The sequence below is a fragment of the Scyliorhinus torazame genome, chromosome 19 (genome assembly GCF_047496885.1).
Source record: "Scyliorhinus torazame isolate Kashiwa2021f chromosome 19, sScyTor2.1, whole genome shotgun sequence".
Taxonomy (NCBI): Eukaryota; Metazoa; Chordata; class Chondrichthyes; order Carcharhiniformes; family Scyliorhinidae; genus Scyliorhinus; species Scyliorhinus torazame.
In genome coordinates, this window is record NC_092725.1 from 31,579,601 (window position 1) to 31,601,794 (window position 22,194).

General features: G+C 55.4%; 1 protein-coding gene across 1 annotated transcript in view; it reads left to right on the forward strand.

The window, feature by feature from the left end:
• stx1b (syntaxin 1B) overlaps positions 1-9,156 on the forward strand; it is a 196,532-nt gene extending 187,376 nt beyond the window's left edge. The window contains exon 10 of the mRNA XM_072484177.1: positions 8,792-9,156. Coding sequence (XP_072340278.1) covers positions 8,792-8,869 — 78 coding nt within the window. The 3' untranslated portion in view covers positions 8,870-9,156. The remainder of the gene's footprint in view (positions 1-8,791) is intronic.
• Positions 9,157-22,194: the final 13,038 nt, after the last annotated feature.

A 22,194-nucleotide genomic window follows, 5' to 3' on the forward strand; every position in this document is an offset into this window, starting at 1 on the left:
CTGTATCTTACCCCATGCTGTACCTGTCCTGGGAGTGTTTGATGGGGACAGTGTAGAGGGAGTTTGACTCTGTATCTAACCCTGTGCTGTACATGTCCTGGGAGTGTTTAATGGGGACAGTGTCGAGTGAGCTTTACTCTGTATCTAACCCCGTGCTGTACCTGTCCTGTGAGTGTTCGATAGGGAAAGTGTAGAGGGGGCTTTACTGTGTATCTAACCCCGTTCTGTACCTGTCCTGGGAGTGTTTGATGGGGACAGTGTAGAGGGAGCTTTACTCTGTATCTAACCCCGTGCTGTACCTGTCCTGGGAGTGTTTGATGGGGACAGTGTAGAGGGAGCTTTACTCTTTATCTAACCCCGTGCTGTACCTGTCCTGGGAGTGTTAGATGGGGGCAGTGTAGCGGGAGCTTTACTCTGTATCTATCTCCGTGCTGTACCTGTCCTGGGAGTGTTTGATGGGGACAGTGTAGAGGGAGCTTTACTCTGTATCTAACCCCGTGCTATACCTGTCCTGGGAGTGTTTGATGGGGACAGTGTAGAGGGAGCTTTACTCTGTATCTAACCCGTGCTGTACCTGTCCTGGGAGTGTTTGATGGGGACAGTGTAGAGGGAGCTTTACTCTGTATCTAACCCCGTGCTGTACCTGTCCTGGGAGTGTTTGATGGGGACAGTGTAGAGGGAGCTTTACTCTGTATCTACCCCCGTGCTGTACCTGTCCCGGGAGTATTTGATGGGGACAGTGTAGAGGGAGCTTTACTCTGTATCTAACCCCGTGCTGTACCTGTCCTGGGAGTGTTTGATGGGGGCAGTGTCGATGGAGATTTACTCTGTATCTAACCCCGTGCTGTACCTGTCCTGGGAATGTTTGTTGGGGACAGTGTAGAGGGAGCTTTACTCTGTATCTAACCCCGTGCTGTACCTGTCCTGGGAGTGTTTGATGGGGACAGTGTAGAGGGAGCTTTCCTCTGTATCTAACCTTGTGCTGTACCTGTCCTGGGAGTGTTTGATGGGGACAGTGTAGAGGGAGCTTTACTCTGTATCGAACCCCGTGCTCTGCCTGTCCAGGGAGTGTTTGATGGGGACAGTGTAGAGGGAGCTTTACTCTGTATCTAACCCCGTGCTGTTCCTGTCCTGGGAGTGTTAGATGGGGGCAGTGTAGACGGAGCTTTACTCTGTATCTATCTCCGTGCTGTACCTGTCCTGGGAGTGTTTGATGGGGACAGTGTAGAGGGAGCTTTACTCTGTATCTAACCCCGTGCTGTACCTGTCCTGGGAGTGTTTGATGGGGACAGTGTAGAGGGAGCTTTACTCTGTATCTAACCTTGTGCTGTACCTGTCCTGGGTGTGTTTGATGGGGACAGTGTAGAGGGAGCTTTACTCTGTATCGAACCCCGTGCTCTGCCTGTCCAGGGAGTGTTTGATGGGGACAGTGTAGAGGGAGCTTTACTCTTTATCTAACCCCGTGCTGTTCCTGTCCTGGGAGTGTTAGATGGGGGCAGTGTAGACGGAGCTTTACTCTGTATCTATCTCCGTGCTGTACCTGTCCTGGGAGTGTTTGATGGGGACAGTGTAGAGGGAGCTTTACTCTGTATCTAACCCCGTGCTGTACCTGTCCTGGGAGTGTTTGATGGGGACAGTGTAGAGGGAGCTTTACTCTGTATCTAACCCGTGCTGTACCTGTCCTGGGAGTGTTTGATGGGGACAGTGTAGAGGGAGCTTTACTCTGTATCTAACCCCGTGCTGTACCTGTCCTCGGAGTGTTTGATGGGGACAGTGTAGAGGGAGCTTTACTCTGTATCTACCCCCGTGCTGTACCTGTCCCGGGAGTGTTTGATGGGGACAGTGTAGAGGGAGCTTTACTCTGTATCTAACCCCGTGCTGTACCTGTCCTGGGAGTGTTTGATGGGGGCAGTGTCGATGGAGATTTACTCTGTATCTAACCCCGTGCTGTACCTGTCCTGGGAATGTTTGTTGGGGACAGTGTAGAGGGATCTTTACTCTGTATCTAACCCCGTGCTGTACCTGTCCTGGGAGTGTTTGATGGGGACAGTGTAGAGGGAGCTTTACTCTGTATCTAACCTTGTGCTGTACCTGTCCTGGGAGTGTTTGATGGGGACAGTGTAGAGGGAGCTTTACTCTGTATCGAACCCCGTGCTCTGCCTGTCCAGGGAGTGTTTGATGGGGACTGTGTAGAGGGAGCTTTACTCTGTATCTAACCCCGTGCTGTACCTGTCCCGGGAGTGTTTGATGGGGACAGTGTAGAGGGAGCTTTACTCTGTATCTAACCCCGTGCTGTACCTGTCCTGGCAGTGTTTGATAGGGACAGTGTAGAGGGAGCTTTACTCTGTATCTAACCCCGTGCTGTACCTGTCCTGGCAGTGTTTGATGGGGACAGTGTAGAGGGAGCTTTACTCTGTATCAAACCCCGTGCTGTACCTGTCCTGGCAGTGTTTGATGGGGACAGTGTAGAGGGAGCTTTACTCTGTATCTAACCCCGTGCTGTACCTGTCCCGGGAGTGTTTGATAGGGCCCGTATAGTGGGAGCTTTACTCTGTATCTAACCCCGTGCTGTACCTGTCCTGAGAGTGTTTGATGGGGACAGTGTAGAGGGAGCTTTACTCTTTATCTAACCCCGTGCTGTACCTGTCCTGTGAGTGTTTGATGGGGTCAGTGTAGAGGGAGCTTTACTCTGTATCAACAACGTGCTTTACCTGTCCTGGGAGTGTTTGATGGGGACAGTGTAGAGGGAGCTTTACCCTGTATCTTACCCCATACTGTACCTGTCCTGGGAATGTTTGTTGGGGACAGTGTAGAGGGAGCTTTACTCTGTATCTAACCCCGTGCTGTACCTGTCCTGGGAGTGTTTGATGGGGACAGTGTAGAGGGAGCTTTACTCTGTATCTAACCTTGTGCTGTACCTGTCCTGGGAGTGTTTGATGGGGACAGTGTAGAGGGAGCTTTACTCTGTATCGAACCCCGTGCTCTGCCTGTCCAGGGAGTGTTTGATGGGGACAGTGTAGAGGGAACTTTACTCTGTATCTAACCCCGTGCTGTACCTGTCCCGGGAGTGTTTGATGGGGACAGTGTAGAGGGAGCTTTACTCTGTATCTAACCCCGTGCTGTACCTGTCCTGGCAGTGTTTGATAGGGACAGTGTAGAGGGAGCTTTACTCTGTATCTAACCCCGTGCTGTACCTGTCCTGGCAGTGTTTGATGGGGACAGTGTAGAGGGAGCTTTACTCTGTATCTAACCCCGTGCTGTACCTGTCCTGGCAGTGTTTGATGGGGACAGTGTAGAGGGAGCTTTACTCTGTATCTAACCCCGTGCTGTACCTGTCCCGGGAGTGTTTGATAGGGCCCGTATAGTGTGAGCTTTACTCTGTATCTAACCCCGTGCTGTACCTGTCCTGGGAGTGTTTGATGGGGACAGTGTAGAGGGAGCTTTACTCTTTATCTAACCCCGTGCTGTTCCTGTCCTGGGAGTGTTAGATGGGGGCAGTGTAGACGGAGCTTTACTCTGTATCTATCTCCGTGCTGTACCTGTCCTGGGAGTGTTTGATGGGGACAGTGTAGAGGGAGCTTTACTCTGTATCTAACCCCGTGCTGTACCTGTCCTGGGAGTGTTTGATGGGGACAGTGTAGAGGGAGCTTTACTCTGTATCTACCCCCGTGCTGTACCTGTCCCGGGAGTGTTTGATGGGGACAGTGTAGAGGGAGCTTTACTCTGTATCTAACCCCGTGCTGTACCTGTGCTGGGAGTGTTTGATGGGGGCAGTGTCGATGGAGATTTACTCTGTATCTAACCCCGTGCTGTACCTGTCCTGGGAATGTTTGTTGGGGACAGTGTAGAGGGATCTTTACTCTGTATCTAACCCCGTGCTGTACCTGTCCTGGGAGTGTTTGATGGGGACAGTGTAGAGGGAGCTTTACTCTGTATCTAACCTTGTGCTGTACCTGTCCTGGGAGTGTTTGATGGGGACAGTGTAGAGGGAGCTTTACTCTGTATCGAACCCCGTGCTCTGCCTGTCCAGGGAGTGTTTGATGGGGACTGTGTAGAGGGAGCTTTACTCTGTATCTAACCCCGTGCTGTACCTGTCCCGGGAGTGTTTGATGGGGACAGTGTAGAGGGAGCTTTACTCTGTATCTAACCCCGTGCTGTACCTGTCCTGGCAGTGTTTGATAGGGACAGTGTAGAGGGAGCTTTACTCTGTATCTAACCCCGTGCTGTACCTGTCCTGGCAGTGTTTGATGGGGACAGTGTAGAGGGAGCTTTACTCTGTATCAAACCCCGTGCTGTACCTGTCCTGGCAGTGTTTGATGGGGACAGTGTAGAGGGAGCTTTACTCTGTATCTAACCCCGTGCTGTACCTGTCCCGGGAGTGTTTGATAGGGCCCGTATAGTGGGAGCTTTACTCTGTATCTAACCCCGTGCTGTACCTGTCCTGAGAGTGTTTGATGGGGACAGTGTAGAGGGAGCTTTACTCTTTATCTAACCCCGTGCTGTACCTGTCCTGTGAGTGTTTGATGGGGTCAGTGTAGAGGGAGCTTTACTCTGTATCAACAACGTGCTTTACCTGTCCTGGGAGTGTTTGATGGGGACAGTGTAGAGGGAGCTTTACCCTGTATCTTACCCCATACTGTACCGTTCCTGGGAGTGTTTGATGGGGACAGTGTAGAGGGAGTTTGACTCTGTATCTAACCCTGTGCTGTACCTGTCCTGGCAGTGTTTGATGGGGACAGTGTAGAGCGAGCTTTACTCTGTATCTAACCCCGTGCTGTACCTGTCCTGGGAGGGTTTGATGGGGACAGTGTAACGGGAGCTTTACCCTGTATCTTACCCCATGCTGTACCTGTCCTGGGAGTGTTTTATGGGGACAGTGTAGAGGGGGCTTTACTGTGTGTCTGACCCCGTGCTGTACCTGTCCTGTGAATGTTTGATGGGGACAGTGTAGAGGGAGCTTTACTCTTTATCTAACCCCGTGCTGTACCTGTCCTGTGAGTGTTTGATGGGGTCAGTGTAGAGGGGGCTTTACTGTGTATCTAACCCCGTGCTGTACCTGTCCTGGCAGTGTTTGATGGGGACAGTGTAGAGGGAGCTTTACCCTGTATCTTACCCCATGCTGTACCTGTCCTGGGAGTGTTTGATGGGGACAGTGTAGAGGGAGTTTGACTCTGTATCTAACCCTGTGCTGTACATGTCCTGGGAGTGTTTAATGGGGACAGTGTCGAGTGAGCTTTACTCTGTATCTAACCCCGTGCTGTACCTGTCCTGTGAGTGTTCGATAGGGAAAGTGTAGAGGGGGCTTTACTGTGTATCTAACCCCGTTCTGTACCTGTCCTGGGAGTGTTTGATGGGGACAGTGTAGAGGGAGCTTTACTCTGTATCTAACCCCGTGCTGTACCTGTCCTGGGAGTGTTTGATGGGGACAGTGTAGAGGGAGTTTTACTCTTTATCTAACCCCGTGCTGTACCTGTCCTGGGAGTGTTAGATGGGGGCAGTGTAGCGGGAGCTTTACTCTGTATCTATCTCCGTGCTGTACCTGTCCTGGGAGTGTTTGATGGGGACAGTGTAGAGGGAGCTTTACTCTGTATCTAACCCCGTGCTATACCTGTCCTGGGAGTGTTTGATGGGGACAGTGTAGAGGGAGCTTTACTCTGTATCTAACCCGTGCTGTACCTGTCCTGGGAGTGTTTGATGGGGACAGTGTAGAGGGAGCTTTACTCTGTATCTAACCCCGTGCTGTACCTGTCCTGGGAGTGTTTGATGGGGACAGTGTAGAGGGAGCTTTACTCTGTATCTACCCCCGTGCTGTACCTGTCCCGGGAGTATTTGATGGGGACAGTGTAGAGGGAGCTTTACTCTGTATCTAACCCCGTGCTGTACCTGTCCTGGGAGTGTTTGATGGGGGCAGTGTCGATGGAGATTTACTCTGTATCTAACCCCGTGCTGTACCTGTCCTGGGAATGTTTGTTGGGGACAGTGTAGAGGGAGCTTTACTCTGTATCTAACCCCGTGCTGTACCTGTCCTGGGAGTGTTTGATGGGGACAGTGTAGAGGGAGCTTTACTCTGTATCTAACCTTGTGCTGTACCTGTCCTGGGAGTGTTTGATGGGGACAGTGTAGAGGGAGCTTTACTCTGTATCGAACCCCGTGCTCTGCCTGTCCAGGGAGTGTTTGATGGGGACAGTGTAGAGGGAGCTTTACTCTGTATCTAACCCCGTGCTGTACCTGTCCCGGGAGTGTTTGATGGGGACAGTGTAGAGGGAGCTTTACTCTGTATCTAACCCCGTGCTGTACCTGTCCTGGCAGTGTTTGATAGGGACAGTGTAGAGGGAGCTTTACTCTGTATCTAACCCCGTGCTGTACCTGTCCTGGCAGTGTTTGATGGGGACAGTGTAGAGGGAGCTTTACTCTGTATCTAACCCCGTGCTGTACCTGTCCTGGCAGTGTTTGATGGGGACTGTGTAGAGGGAGCTTTACTCTGTATCTAACCCCGTGCTGTACCTGTCCCGGGAGTGTTTGATAGGACCCGTATAGTGGGAGCTTTACTCTGTATCTAACCCCGTGCTGTACCTGTCCTGGGAGTGTTTGATGGGGACAGTGTAGAGGGAGCTTTACTCTTTATCTAACCCTGTGCTGTACCTGTCCTGTGAGTGTTTGATGGGGTCAGTGTAGAGGGAGCTTTACTCTGTATCAACAACGTGCTGTACCTGTCCTGGGAGTGTTTGATGGGGACAGTGTAGAGGGAGCTTTACCCTGTGTCTTACCCCATACTGTACCGTTCCTTCGAGTGTTTGATGGGGACAGTGTAGAGGGAGTTTGACTCTGTATCTAACCCTGTGCTGTACCTGTCCTGGGAGTGTTTGATGGGGACAGTGTAGAGCGAGCTTTACTCTGTATCTAACCCCGTGCTGTACCTGTCCTGGGAGTGTTTGATGGGGACAGTGTAGCGGGAGCTTTACCCTGTATCTTACCCCATGCTGTACCTGTCCTGGGAGTGTTTTATGGGGACAGTGTAGAGGGAGCTTTACTGTGTATCTGACCCCGTGCTGTACCTGTCCTGGGAATGTTCGATGGGGAGAGTGTAGAGGGAGCTTTCCTCTGTATTTAACCCCGTGCTGTACCTGTCCTGGGAGTGTTTGATGGGGACAGTGTAGAGGGAGCTTTACTTTGTATCTATCCCCGTGCTGTACCTGTCCTGGGAGTGTTTGATGGGGACAGTGTAGAGGGGGCTTTACTGTGTATCTAACCCCGTGCTGTACCTGTCCTGGGAGTGTTTGATGGGGACAGTGTAGAGGGAGCTTTACCCTGTATCTTACCCCATGCTGTACCTGTCCTGGGAGTGTTTGATGGGGACAGTGTAGAGGGAGTTTGACTCTGTATCTAACCCTGTGCTGTACATGTCCTGGGAGTGTTTAATGGGGACAGTGTCGAGTGAGCTTTACTCTGTATCTAACCCCGTGCTGTACCTGTCCTGTGAGTGTTTGATGGGGAAAGTGTAGAGGGGGCTTTACTGTGTATCTAACCCCGTTCTGTACCTGTCCTGGGAGTGTTTGATGGGGACAGTGTAGAGGGAGCTTTACTCTGTATCTAACCCCGTGCTGTACCTGTCCTGGGAGTGTTTGATGGGGACAGTGTAGAGGGAGCTTTACTCTTTATCTAACCCCGTGCTGTACCTGTCCTGGGAGTGTTAGATAGGGGCAGTGTAGAGGGAGTTTTACTCTGTATCTATCTCCGTGCTGTACCTGTCCTGGGAGTGTTTGATGGGGACAGTGTAGAGGGAGCTTTACTCTGTATCTAACCCCGTGCTGTACCTGTCCTGGGAGTGTTTGATGGGGACAGTGTAGAGGGAGTTTTACTCTGTATCTAACCCGTGCTGTACCTGTCCTGGGAGTGTTTGATGGGGACAGTGTAGAGGGAGCTTTACTCTGTATCTAACCCCGTGCTGTACCTGTCCTGGGAGTGTTTGATGGGGACAGTGTAGAGGGAGCTTTACTCTGTATCTACCCCCGTGCTGTACCTGTCCCGGGAGTGTTTGATGGGGACAGTGTAGAGGGAGCTTTACTCTGTATCTAACCCCGTGCTGTACCTGTCCTGGGAGTGTTTGATGGGGGCAGTGTCGATGGAGATTTACTCTGTATCTAACCCCGTGCTGTACCTGTTCTGGGGGTGTTTGATGGGGACAGTGTAGATGTAGCTTTACTCTCTATCTAACCTCGTGCTGCCCTGTCCTGGGAGTATTTGATGGGGACAGTGTAGAGGGAGCTTTACTCTGTATCTAACTCCGTGCTGTACCTGTCCTGGGAGTGTTTGATGGGGACAGTGTAGAGGGAGATTTACTCTGTATCTAACCCCGTGCTGTACCTGTCCTGGGAGTGTTTGATGGGGACAGTGTAGAGGGAGATTTACTCTGTATCTAACCCCGTGCTGTCCCTGTCCTGGGAGTGTTTGATGGGGACAGTGTAGAGTGAGATTTACTCTGTATCTAACCCCGTGCTGTACCTGTCCTGGGAGTGTTTGATAGGGACAGTGTAGAGGGAGCTTTACTCTGTATCTAACCTTGTACTGTACCTGTTTAATATTTCATTTATCTGTCAACTTTTCTTTTCCCCTGTCCTCTCTCTCTGTCCCCATGTTTCTGCCTCCCTTGTACTATCCCTCCCGCTCTCACCTCCTCCTACCCTTTCTTGCTCCATCTCTCGTTCACCCTCTCTCATTCTCCTTCCCTCCATCACTCTCTCTCTCTTGCCCTGTCTCGCTCCCTCCATCGTTCCCCCTCTCCTAACTGCAGAAGAAAATCATGATTATTATCTGCTGTGTAGTGCTGGGCGTTGTGATCGCCTCGACCTTTGGCGGGATATTTGGCTAAGGGTGGCATCGCTGGACCAGGCATGTGAGGGTGACGCAGCACCTGCACCTTCCCACGATGAACAGCACACCCCAATCCCCCCTCGTCCCATCTCCCTATCACTGACCTCTCCCAACTCCACATTTGTACAGATAGACCACAGGAGCAGCAAGGCCGTCCATGGCCCTGCTATTTACTGCTTTCTAATGTGATTTGTTTTTGTGTGTGTGTGTGTGTGTGTGTGCGAGAGTGTGTGTGTGTGTTTTTGGTAAGATGTTTCTCAACCCCCAAACGCCCCCCCCCGCCTCCCAAACACCACCCCCCCCCAGCCTCCCAAACCACCCCCCCCCCCCCCAGCCTCCCAAACCCCCCCCCCCCCCCCAGCCTCCCAAACCCCACCCCCCCCACCACATCCTGTCCCATGTTGATGTGTCACTCATGGAGTTCACAGACAATTGTTTTAATCAGGAGCAGGGACATTTGGCAGAATGAGAGAAGGAAGCTGCTGTCCTCTCTCTCCATGTCTCTCTCCATGTCTCTCTCACACTATCTCTCTCTCTCTCTCCATGTCTCTCTCCATGTCTCTCTCACACTATCTCTCTCTCTGTCTCTCTCACTCTGTCTCTCCCTCTCTGTGTCTCTCCCTGTCTCTCTCTGTCTCTGTGTCTGTCTCTCTGTTTCTCTCTCTCTCTCACTCTGTCTATCTCACTCTGTCTCTCTCCCTCTGTCTCTCTCCCTGTATCTCTATTTCTGACTCTCTCTCTCTCTGTCTCTCTCTCTGTCTCTCTCACACTGTCTCGCTCACTCTGTCTTTCTCACTCTGTCTTTCTCACTCTGTCTCTCTCTGTCTCTCTCCCTGTCTCTCTCTCTCTGACTCTCTCTCTCTGTCTCCTTGTGTCTGTCTCTCTGTTTCTCTCTCTCTCTCACTTTGTCTCTCTCTCTCTCACTTTGTCTCTCTCTCTCTCACTTTGTCTCTCTCTCTCTCACTTTGTCTCTCTCTCTCTCTCTCACTCTGTCTCTCACTCTCTCTGTCTCTCTCACTCTGTCTCCCTCCCTGTCTCTCTCTCGCTCCCTGTCCCTCTCTCTCTGTCTCTCACCCTGTCTCTCTCTCTCTCTGTCCCTCTCCCTGTCTCTCTCACTCTGTCTCTCTCTCTCCCTGTCTCTCTCTCTCCCTGTCTCTCTCTCTCCCTATCTCTCTCTCTCTCTGTCTCTCTCCCTGTCTCTCTCCCTGTCTCTCTCACTCTGTCTCTCTCACTCTGTCTCTCTCTCTCTCTCTCTCTCTCACTCTGTCTCTCTCACTCTGTCTCTCTGACTCTGTCTTTCTCCCTGTCTCTCACCCTGTCTCTCTCTCTCTCTGTCTCTCTCCCTGTCTCTCTCACTCTGTCTCTCTCCCTGTCTCTCTCTCTCTCACTCTGTCTCTCTCACTGTCTCTCTCTGTCTCTCACCCTGTCTCTCTCTCTCTGTCTCTCTCCCTGTCTCTCTCTCTCTCTCCCTGTCTCTCTCTCTCCCTATCTCTCTCTCTCTGTCTCTCTCCCTGTCTCTCACTCTCTCTGTCTCCCTCTCTGTCTCCTTCTCTGTCTCTCTCCCTGTCTCTCTCTCTGTCTCTCTCCCTGTCTCTCTCTGTCTCTCTCCCTGTCTCTCTCCCTGTCTCTCTCTCTCTCTCTCTCTGTCTCTCTCACTCTGTCTCTCTCACCCTGTCTCTCTCTCTCTCTCCCTTCTCTCTCTCTCTGTCTCTCTCCCTGTCTCTCTCCCTGTCTCTCTATCTCTCTGTCTGTCTCCCTGTCTCTCTCTCTCCCCTGTCTCTTTCTCTCTGTCTCTCTGCTGTCTCTCTCTCTCTGTCTCTCTCTGTCTTTCTGTCTCTCTCTCTGTCTCTCTCCCTGTCTCTCTCTCTCCCTATCTCTCTCACTCTGTCTCTCTCACTCTGTCTCTCTCCCCTGTCTCTCTCCCTGTCTCTCTCTCTCTCTGTCTCTCTCTCTGTCTCTCTCTCTGTCTCTCTCCCTGTCTTCTCTCTCTGTCTCTCTCCCTGTCTCTCTCCCTGTCTCTCTCTCTCTCTCTCTCTGTCTCTCTCACTCTGTCTCTCTCACCCTGTCTCTCTCTCTCTCTCTCCCTTCTCTCTCTCTCTGTCTCTCTCCCTGTCTCTCTCTCCCTGTCTCTTTCTCTCTGTCTCTCTGCCTGGCTCTCTCTGTCTCTCTCTGTCTTTCTGTCTCTCTCTCTGTCTCTCTCCCTTCTCTCTCTCTCCCCTATCTCTCTCACTCTGTCTCTCTCACTCTGTCTCTCTCACTCTGTCTCTCTCACTCTGTCTCTCTCCCTGTCTCTCACTCTGTCTCTCTCTCTCTCTGTCTCTCTCCCTGTCTCTCTCTTTCTCTCTCTCCCTGTCTCTCTCTCTCCCTGTCTCTCTCTCTCCCTATCTCTCTCTCTCTGTCTCTCTCCCTGTCTCTCACTCTCTCTGTCTCCCTCTCTGTCTCTCTCCTGTCTCTCTCTCTCTGTCTCTCTCCCTGTCTCTCCCTGTCTCTTTCTCTCTCTCTCTCTGTCTCTCTCACTCTGTCTCTCTCACCCTGTCTCTCTCTCTCTCCCTTCTCTCTCTCTCTGTCTCTCTCCCTGTCTCTCTCTCTCCATGTCTGTCTCCCTGTCTCTCTCTCTCTGTCTCTCCCTGTCTCTCTCTCCCTGTCCCTTTCTCTCTGTCTCTCTGCCTGTCTCTCTCTGTCCTCTCTCTCTCTTTCTGTCTCTCTCTTTCTGTCTCTCTCTGTCTCTCTCCTGTCTCTCTTTCTCCCTATCTCTCTCTCTCTGTCTCTCTCTCTCTCTCTGTCTCTCTCCCTGTCGCTCCCTGTCTCTCTCTCTCTCTGTCTCTCTCACTCTGTCTCTCTCACCCTGTCTCTCTCTCTCTCCCTTCTCTCTCTCTCTGTCTCTCACCCTGTCTCTCTCTCTCTCCCTTCTCTCTCTCTCTGTCTCTCTCTCTCTCTCTCTCCCTGTCTCTCTCTCCCTGTCTCTTTCTCTCTGTCTCTCTGCCTGTCTCTCTCTGTCTCTCTTTCTCTTTCTGTCTCTCTCTGTCTCTCTCCCTGTCTCTCTTTCTCCCTATCTCTCTCTCTCTGTCTCTCTCTCTCTCTGTCTCTCTCCCTGTCTCTCTCCCTGTCTCTCTCTCTTTCTGTTCTCTTTCTCTCTCACTCTCTTCCATTGTCTTTTTTTCTCGCTCGCAGCCCTGAGCTACATTTGTTTTGGCAGGAAAAAGAGAGGAGATCGGGAGGAGAGAGAGACGGGAGAAAGAGAGAGAAGAGCTAGACGGGGAGAAAGAGAGAGAGAGAGCCTAGACGGCGGGACAGAAAGTCTGGGAACGAGAGAGAGACACAGAGACAGAGACTGAGAGACAGATGGGGGAGAGGGAGAGAGAGACTGGGGGAGACACACAGAGAGACTGGGGCGAGAGAGAGAGATGGGGACTGGGAGAGAGGGAGGGACTGGGAGAGGGAGAGGGACTGGGGGAGAGACAGAGAGAGAGACTGGGGGAAAGAGGGAGAGGGGACTGTGAGAGAGAGGGACTGGGAGAGAGAGAGTGTGACAGAGGGACTGGTGGAGAGGGAGAGAGAGACTGGGGAGGAGAGGCAGGGGAGAGACTGAGAGAAATGGGGGGAAAGAGAGGGAGAGGGACTGGGAGAGAGAGAGAGACACAGAGAGATTGGGGAGGAGAGACGGGGAGAGACAGTGAGAGAGACAGTGAGAGCGAGACTGCGGAAAGCGAGACTGGGGAGAGCGAGAGACAGAGAGAGAGGCTGAGGGAGAGAGGGTGACTGAAGGGGAGAGAGAGGAGAGAGCAGATGGAGTTTGAGTGATTCTCTGTCCAGCCTGATCTGAAGCTGCCTCCCTCCCTGAGGACACACACGTCAGGGAGCCCAAATACCACCGGCTGGCTGTGGAGTGTGCCATGATGTAATGTGGAGCGACGGCAGCATAAGCTGGCAGGGTGGCATCACCAGGAAACCAGCTCATCGTCCCTGCGCGGTGAGTCTTCCAGGAGCGCACACACGCGGATCGGTCCCACCTCCCCGTACCCGGGAATTACCGAGTACAGCGCTTCCCCATTTGTGCATGGCGTGTTTGAAGGCATTTACAGGTTTTTGAACACTTTGAAGAGTTCATTCCAACCAACTTTTAAATCAAACACCCCCATCTCTGCAATGTTCTTAAGAACATTTGTAGCTATATTTATAAGTGAGTTATTAACTTTAACTGGGGGGGGTAAACTATATACAAGACAACAGATCAACAACTTCAAAATCATGCGCAAGCAAGCTCTCTCGTTTACTTCCTCCAGCCAGTGTGAGGGGTCAGCTGACTCCAACATTCTATGATGTGGAGATGCCGGCGTTGGACTGGGGTGAGCACAGTAAGAAGTCTTACAACACCAGGTTAAAGTCCAACAGGTTTGTTTCGATGTCAATAGCTTTCGGAGTGCTGCTCCTTCCTCAGGTGAAACAGACCTCTTCATTCCCCTGAGGAAGGAGCAGCGCTCCGAAAGCTAGTGACATCGAAACAAACCTGTTGGACTTTAACCTGGTGTTGTAAGACTTCTTACTGTCCAACATTCTAGTCAGAGTCCTAGTGGTGAATTACAATACACATGATATCACTACAATCTCCAAGCAAGTGGCAACAGAATTGTTCAACGCCAAACTCTTTTCTCTCTCTCACACACACTGGAACATCAAAATTGATTGCGCAGTCCTGCCTGACTGTGCGACTCCACCTGCTGGCACGGAATGCCAACTGCAAGGCAATTCACCACCAGTCCCCACCTCTCACTCTGGAAATGAAATGAAATAAAAATCACTTATTGTCACAAGTAGGCTTCAAATGAAGTTACTGTGAAAAGCCGCTAGTTGCCACATTCCGGCGCCTGTTCGGGGGAGGCTGGTACGGGAATTGAACTGTGCTGCTGGCCTGCCTTGGTCTGCTTTCAAAGCCAGCGATTTAGCCCTGTGCTAAACCAGCTTATAAAGGAGCTACAATGATTATTCGTCCTTGGTGTTTCTCACCTCAGGGAGAGGGAGAGAGAGAGAGAGACAGAGTGGGGAGGGAGAGACGGGCTGGGTAGGAAAGAGAGAGTGATTAGGGGGAGAGAATGCCGAGAGACTGAGGGAGAGAGAGAGACTGAGGGAGAGAGGGGGGGAAGAGAGAGAGAGAGACTGAGGAGGAAGAATCATAGAATTTACAGTGCAGAAGGAGGCCATTCAGCCCAACGAGTCTGCACCGGCCCTTTGAAAGAGCACCCTACCCAAGCCCAGACCTTCACCCTACCCCCACCCAACACTAAGGGCAATTTATCATGGCCAATCCACCGAACCCGCACATCTTTGGACTGTGGGAGGAAACCGGAGCACCCGGAGGAAACCCACGCACACACGGGGAGGATGTGCAGACTCCGCACAGACAGTGACCCAAGCCGGGAATCGAACCTGGGACCCTGGAGCTGTGAAGCAATTGTGCTAACCACAATGCTGCCGTGAGAGTGGGGGAGAGACAGGGGAGGGAGAGACAGAGCGAGACTGGGAGAGACAGAGCGAGACTGCGGGGGGAGAGAGAGAGACTGGGGAGGGAGAGAGAGAGAGACTGGGGAGGGAGAGAGAGACTGGGGAGAGAGAGAGACTGGGGAGGGAGAGAGACTGGGGAGGGGGAGAGAGACTGGGGAGAGAGAGAGACTGGGGAGGAAGAGACGGAGAGAGACTGGGTGGGAGTGAGAGACTGGGGAGAGAGAGAGAGACTGGGGAGAGAGAGAGAGACTGGGGAGGGAGAGAGAGAGACTGGGGAGGGAGAGAGAGACTGGGGAGGGAGAGAGAGAGACTGGGGAGGGAGAGAGAGAGAGACTGGGGAGAGAGAGAGAGACTGGGGAGAGAGAGAGAGACTGGGGAGGGAGAGAGAGAGAGACTGGGGAGGGAGAGAGAGACTGGGGGGAGAGAGAGAGAGACTGGGGAGGAAGAGACGGAGAGAGACTGGGGTGGGAGAGAGAGACTGGGGAGGGAGAGAGAGACTGGGTAGGGAGAGAGAGACTGGGGAGAGAGAGAGAGAGACTGGGGAGGGAGAGAGACTGGGGAGGGAGAGAGAGAGAGACTGGGGAGGGAGAGAGAGACTGGGGAGAGAGAGAGAGAGACTGGGGAGGAAGAGACGGAGAGAGACTGGGGAGGGAGAGAGTGAGACTGGGGATAGAGAGAGAGACTGGGGAGAGAGAGAGAGAGAGACTGGGGAGGGAGAGAGAGAGAGACTGGGGAGGGGAGAGAGAGACTGGGGAGGAAGAGAGAGAGACTGGGGAGGGAGAGGGAGAGACTGGGAGGGAGAGAGAGACTGGGGAGGGAGAGAGAGAGACTGGGGAGAGAGAGAGAGAGATTGGGGAGGGAGAGAGAGAGACTGGGGAGAGAGAGAGAGACTGGGGAGGGAGAGAGACTGGGGAGGGAGAGAGAGAGAGACTGGGGAGGGAGAGAGAGACTGGGGAGGGAGCGAGAGAGAGAGACTGGGGAGGGAGAGAGAGAGACTGGGGAGAGAGAGCGAGAGACTGGGGAGAGAGAGAGAGAGAGACTGGGGAGGGAGAGAGAGAGAGAGAGACTGTGGAGGGAGAGAGAGAGACTGGGGAGAGAGAGTGAGACTGGGGAGGGAGAGAGAGAGACTGGGGAGAGAGAGATAGAGACTGGGGAGGGAGAGAGAGAGAGACTGGGGAGGGAGAGAGAGAGAGACTGGGGAGGGAGGGAGAGAGAGACTGGGGAGGGAGAGAGAGAGAGACTGGGGAGGGAGAGAGAGAGAGACTGGGGAGAGAGAGAGAGAGAGAGACTGCGGAGGGAGGGAGAGAGAGACTGGGGAGGGGGAGAGAGAGACTGCGGAGGGAGAGAGAGAGAGACTGGGGAGGGGGAGAGAGAGACTGGGGAGGGAGAGAGGGAGAGAGACTGGGGAGGGAGAGAGAGAGAGAGAGAGAGACTGGGGAGGGAGAGAGAGACTGGGGAGGGAGAGAGAGAGAGACTGGGGAGGGAGAGAGAGAGAGAGACTGGGGAGGGAGAGAGAGAGAGAGACTGGGGAGGGAGAGAGAGAGAGACTGGGGAGGGAGAGAGAGAGAGATTGGGGAGGGAGAGAGAGAGAGAGACTGGGGAGGGAGAGAGAGAGACTGGGGAGAGAGAGAGAGAGACTGGGGGAGTAAAGCTCTGATCCAGACGCGCTCCGCCATTGGCTGGGTCGCAATATTGCCCCACAGCACCTCCCCCAAACCCTCAACTACCTTCTCCGACCCCCCCCCCCCCCCCCCCCCCAATAACCCTGCCCCTTACCAATCCCTGCTTGGAGACATCGGGCGGCCCTACAGCAGTTGTGGGCGAAGCGGGGGCTGTAAAAAGGGGAGACCTCCTTCCTGTTACCCCCTGTCCCCTCTGCCAGGCCAACCTGGCCCCAAGCAAAAAATCAGACGAGCACTGTCCAGCTCCTATCAGAAACCCCCACACCCCCATTGCCCTCCTCAAAAACCAGAAATGAGACTTGGAGGCAGCAGCAGCAGCGCCTCGCCACCAGGTGGGGGTGTTGACCGCTGATCTGGGCGGCTGCAGTTCACCACTGACACCACCAGGTGGGGGAGCGTGTTGACCATGGATCTCGCCCACCGAAAGGGGAACGCGCCAATTTAGCTCATTCCACCCCGGTTAATATTTTAATGATGTAAATAGTGTAAATATTGAGAGCATGTTCACTTTTAAACCGTAAATGTGTGACGAGTTGACGTACTGTAAGTGTGTAATGTACCTTTTGGAAGTTATGGATCTTATCCCCTCCCCAATTGCCTTGACTGAATATTCACACACACAGATTCTATGCACAATTGTCTTTTTTTAATGTCTCAAATACAAATTGATTCTACACAGCAACGCACCGCAGTGTCGTCTCTTTATTTACTGATTTACACACAAACGCAACAGTGCTGAGGGAGCGCCGCACTGTCGGAGGGTCAGTGATGAGGGAGCGCCGCACTGTCGGACGGTCAGTACTGAGGGAGCGCCGCACTGTGGGAGGGTCAGTACTGAGGGAGTGCCGCACTGTCGGACGGTCAGTACTGAGGGAGTGCCGCACTGTCGGAGAGTCAGTACTGAGGGAGCGCCACACTGTCAGAGGGTCAGTACTGAGGGAGCGCCGCACTGTCGGACGGTCAGTACTGAGGGAGTGCCACACTGTCAGAGGGTCAGTACTGAGGGAGCGCCGCACTGACGGACGGTCAGTACTGAGGGAGTGCCGCACTGTCAGAGGGTCAGTACTGAGGGAGCGCCGCACTGTCGGACGGTCAGTACTGAGGGAGTGCCGCACTGTCGGACGGTCAGTACTGAGGGAGTGCCACACTGTCAGAGGGTCAGTACTGAGGGAGCGCCGCACTGTCGGACGGTCAGTACTGAGGGAGTGCCGCACTGTCAGAGGGTCAGTACTGAGGGAGCGCCGCACTGTCGGACGGTCAGTACTGAGGGAGTGCCGCACAGTCGGAGGGTCAGTGCTGAGGGAGCGCCGCACTGTCGGAGGGTCAGTACTGAGGGAGCGCCGCACTGTCGGAGGGTCAGTACTGAGGGAGCGCCGCACTGTCGGACGGTCAGTACTGAAGGAGTGCCGCACTGTCGGAGGGTCAGTACTGAGGTAGCGCCGCACTGTCGGAGGGTCAGTACTGAGGGAGTGCCACACTGTCGGAGGGTCAGTACTGAGGGAGTGCCGCACTGTCGGAGGGCCAGTGCTGAGGGAGTGCCGTACTGTCAACGGGTCAGTACTGAGGGAGCGCCGCACTGTCGGAGAGTCAGTACTGAGGGAGAGTCGCACTGTCGGAGGGTCAGTACTGAGAGAGCGCTGCACTGTCGGAGGGTCAGTACTGAGGGAGCGCCGCACAGTCGGGTGGTCAGTACGGAGGGAGTGCCGCACTGTCGGAGAGTCAGTGTTGAGGGAGTGCTGCACTGTCGTAGGGTCAGTACTGAGGCAGTGCCGCACTGTCGGAGGGTCAGTGCTGAGGGAGCGCCGCACTGTCGGAGGGTCAGTACTGGGGGAGTGCCGCACTGTCGGAGGGTCAGTACTGAGGGAGTACCGCACTGTCGGAGAGTCAGTGCTGATGGAGCGCCGCACTGTCGGAGGGTCAGTACTGTGGGAGCGCCACACTGTCGGAGGGTCAGTGCTGAGCGAGGGCCACACTGTCGGAGGGTCAGGACTGAGGGAATGCCGCACTGTCGGAGGGTAAGGACTGAGAGAGTGCTGCACTGTCAGAGGGTCAGGGCTGAGGGAGCGCCGCACTGTTGGAGAGTCAGTACTGAGGGAGTGCCGCACTGTCAGAGGGTCAGTACTGAGGGAGCGCCGCACTGTCGGAGAGTCAGTACTGAGGGAGTGCCGCACTGTCAGAGTGTCAGTACTGAGGGAGCGCCGCACTGTCGGAGGGTCAGTACTCAGGGAGTGCCGCACTGTCGGAGGGTCAGTGCTGAGGAAGAGTCGCACTGTCGGAGGGTCAGTACTGAGAGAGCGCTGCACTGTCGGAGGGTCAGTACTGAGGGAGCGCCGCACTGTCGGAGGGTCAGTACTCAGGGAGTGCCGCACTGTCGGAGAGTCAGTGTTGAGGGAGGTGCCGCACTGTCGGAGGGTCAGTACTGAGGCAGTGCCGCACTGTCGGAGGGTCAGTGCTGAGGGAGCGCCGCACTGGCGGAGGGTCAGTACTGAGGGAGCGGCGCACTGTCGGCGGGTCAGTACTGACGGAGTGCCGCACTGTCGAAGGGTCAGTGCTGAGGGAGTGCCGCACTGTCGGAGAGTCAGTGCTGATGGAGCGCCGCACTGTCGGAGGGTCAGTACTGTGGGAGCGCCACACTGTCGGAGGGTCAGTGCTGAGCGAGGGCCACACTGTCGGAGGGTCAGGACTGAGGGAATGCCGCACTGTCAGAGGGTCAGTACCGAGGGAGTGCCGCACTGTAAGAGGAAAAGTACTGAGGGAGCGTCGCACTATCGGAGGGTCAGTGCTGAGGGAGTGCCACACTGTCGGAGGGTCTGTACTGAGGGAGTGCCGCACTGTCGGAGGGTCAGTACTGAGGGAGTGCCGCACTGTCGGAGGGTCAGTACTGAGGGAGTGCCACACTGTCGGAGGGTAAGGACTGAGAGAGTGCTGCACTGTCAGAGGGTCAGGGCTGAGGGAGCGCCGCACTGTCGGAGAGTTGGTACTAAGGGAGTGCCACACCGAGGGAGGGTCAGTACTGAGGGAGCGCCGCGCTGTCGGAGGGTCAATACTGAGGGAGTGCCGCACTGTCAGAGGGTCAGTACCGAGGGAGTTCCGCACTGTCAGAGGATAAGTACTGAGGGAGCGTCGCACTATCGGAGGGTCAGCACTGAGGGAGCACCGCACTGTCGGAGGGTCAGCACTGAGGGAGCACCGCACTGACACAGGGTCAGTACTGAGGGAGTGCCGCACTGTCAGATGGTCAGTACTGAGGGAGCGCCGCACTGTCAGATGGTCAGTACTGAGGGAGTGCCGCACTGTTGGAGGGTCAGTACTGAGGGAGTGCCGCACTGTCGGAGGGTCAGTACTGAGGGAGCGCCGCACTGTCGGAGGGTCAGTACTGAGGTAGCGCCACACTGTCAGATGGTCAGTACTGAGGGAGTGCCGCATTGTTGGAAGGTCAGTACTGAGGGAGTGCCGCACTGTCGGAGGGTCAGTACTGAGGGAGCGCCGCACTGTCGGAGGGTCAGGACTGAGGGAGGGCCACAATGTCGGAGGGTCAGTACTGAGGGAGTGCCGCACAGCCGGGTGGTCAGTACTGAGGGAGTGCCGCACTGTCGGAGAGTCAGTGTTGAGGGAGTGCCACACTGTCAGAGGGTCAGTACTGAGGGAGTGCCGCACTGTCGGAGAGTCAGTGCTGATGGAGCGCCGCACTGTCGGAGGGCCAGTACTGTGGGAGCGACGCACTGTCGGAGGGTCAGTGCTGAGGGAGCGCCGCAATGTCGGAGAGTCAGTACTGAGGGAGTGCCGCACTGTCGGAGGGTCAGTGCTGAGGGAGGGCCACACTGTCAGAGGGTCAGTACTGAGGGAGCACCGCACTGTCGGAGGGTCAGTGCTGAGGGAGCGCCGCACTGTCAGAGGGACAGTACTGAGGGAGTGCCACACTGTCTGAGGGTCAGTGCTGAGGGAGCGCCGCACTGTCGGATGGTCAGTGCTGAGGGAGCGCCGCCCTGTCGGAGGGTCAGTGCTGAGGGAGTGCCGCACTGTCGGAGGGTCAGTGCTGAGGGAGCGCCGCACGGTCGGAGGGTCAGTACTGAGGGAGCGCCGCACTGTCGGAGGGTCAGTACTGAGGGAGTGCCGCACTGTCGGAGGGTCAGTCCTGAGGGAGCGCCGCACTGTCGGACGGTCAGTACTGAGGGAGTGCCGCACTGTCGGAGGGTCAGTACTGAGGGAGCATCGCACTGTCGGAGGGTCAGGACTGAGGGAACGCCACACTGTCGGAGGGTCAGTACTGAGAGAGTGCCGCACTGTCGGAGGGTCAGTACTGAGGGAGTGCCACACTGTCTGAGGGTCAGTGCTGAGGGAGCGCCGCACTGTCGGATGGTCAGTGCTGAGGGAGCGCCGCACTGTCGGAGGGTCAGTGCTGAGGGAGCGCCGCACTGTCGGAGGGTCAGTGCTGAGCGAGCGCCGCACTATCGGAGGGTCAGTACTGAGGGAGCGCCGCACTGTCGGAGGGTCAGTACTGAGGGAGTGCCGCACTGTCAGAGGGTCAGTACTCAAGGAGCGCCGCACTGTCGGACGGTAAGTACTGAGGGAGTGCCGCACTGTTGGAGGGTCAGTACTGAGGGAGTGCCGCACTCTCGGAGGGTCAGTATTGAGGGAGCGCTGCACTGTCGGAGGGTCAGTACTGAGGGAGTGCCGCACTGTCGGAGGGTCAGTTCTGAGGGAGCGCCGCACTGTCGGAGGGTCAGTACTGAGGGAGTGCCATACTGTCGGGGGGTCAGTACTGAGGGAGTGCCGCACTGTCAGAGGGTCAGTGCTGAGGGAGCGCCGCACTGGCGGATGGTCAGTGCTGAGGGTGCGCCGCACTGTCGGAGAGTCAGTACTGAGGGAGTGCCACACTGTCGGAGTGTCAGTACTGAGGGAGTGCCGCACTGTCGGAGGGTCAGTGCTGAGGGAGTGCCGTACTGTCAACGGGTCAGGACTGAGGGAGCGCCGCACTGTCGGAGAGTCAGTACTGAGGGAGTGCCGCACTGTCGGAGGGTCAGTACTCAGGGAGTGCCGCACTGTCGGAGGGTCAGTACTGAGGGAGTGCCGCACTGTCAGAGGGTCAGTACTGAGGGAGCGCCGCACTGTCGGACGGTCAGTACTGAGGGAGTGCCGCACTGTCGGAGGGTCAGGACTGAGGGAGTGCCACACTGTCAGAGGGTCAGTACTGAGGGAGCGCCGCACTGTCGGACGGTCAGTACTGAGGGAGTGCCGCACTGTCAGAGGGTCAGTACTGAGGGAGCGCCGCACTGTCGGACGGTCAGTACTGAGGGAGTGCCGCACTGTCGGAGGGTCAGTACTGAGGGAGTGCCGCACAGTCGGAGGGTCAGTGCTGAGGGAGCGCCGCACTGTCGGAGGGTCAGTACTGAGGGAGCGCCGCACTGTCGGAGGGTTCAGTACTGTGGGAGCGCCGCACTGTCGGACGGTCAGTACTGAAGGAGTGCCGCACTGTCGGAGGGTCAGTACTGAGGTAGCGCCGCACTGTCAGATGGTCAGTACTGAGGGAGTGCCATACTGTCGGGGGGTCAGTACTGAGGGAGTGCCGCACTGTCAGAGGGTCAGTGCTGAGGGAGCGCCGCACTGGCGGATGGTCAGTGCTGAGGGTGCGCCGCACTGTCGGAGAGTCAGTACTGAGGGAGTGCCACACTGTCGGAGTGTCAGTACTGAGGGAGTGCCGCACTGTCGGAGGGTCAGTGCTGAGGGAGTGCCGTACTGTCAACGGGTCAGGACTGAGGGAGCGCCGCACTGTCGGAGAGTCAGTACTGAGGGAGTGCCGCACTGTCGGAGGGTCAGTACTCAGGGAGTGCCGCATTGTCGGAGGGTCAGTACTGAGGGAGTGCCGCACTGTCAGAGGGTCAGTACTGAGGGAGCGCCGCACTGTCGGACGGTCAGTACTGAGGGAGTGCCGCACTGTCGGAGGGTCAGGACTGAGGGAGTGCCACACTGTCAGAGGGTCAGTACTGAGGGAGCGCCGCACTGTCGGACGGTCAGTACTGAGGGAGTGCCGCACTGTCAGAGGGTCAGTACTGAGGGAGCGCCGCACTGTCGGACGGTCAGTACTGAGGGAGTGCCGCACTGTCGGAGGGTCAGTACTGAGGGAGTGCCGCACAGTCGGAGG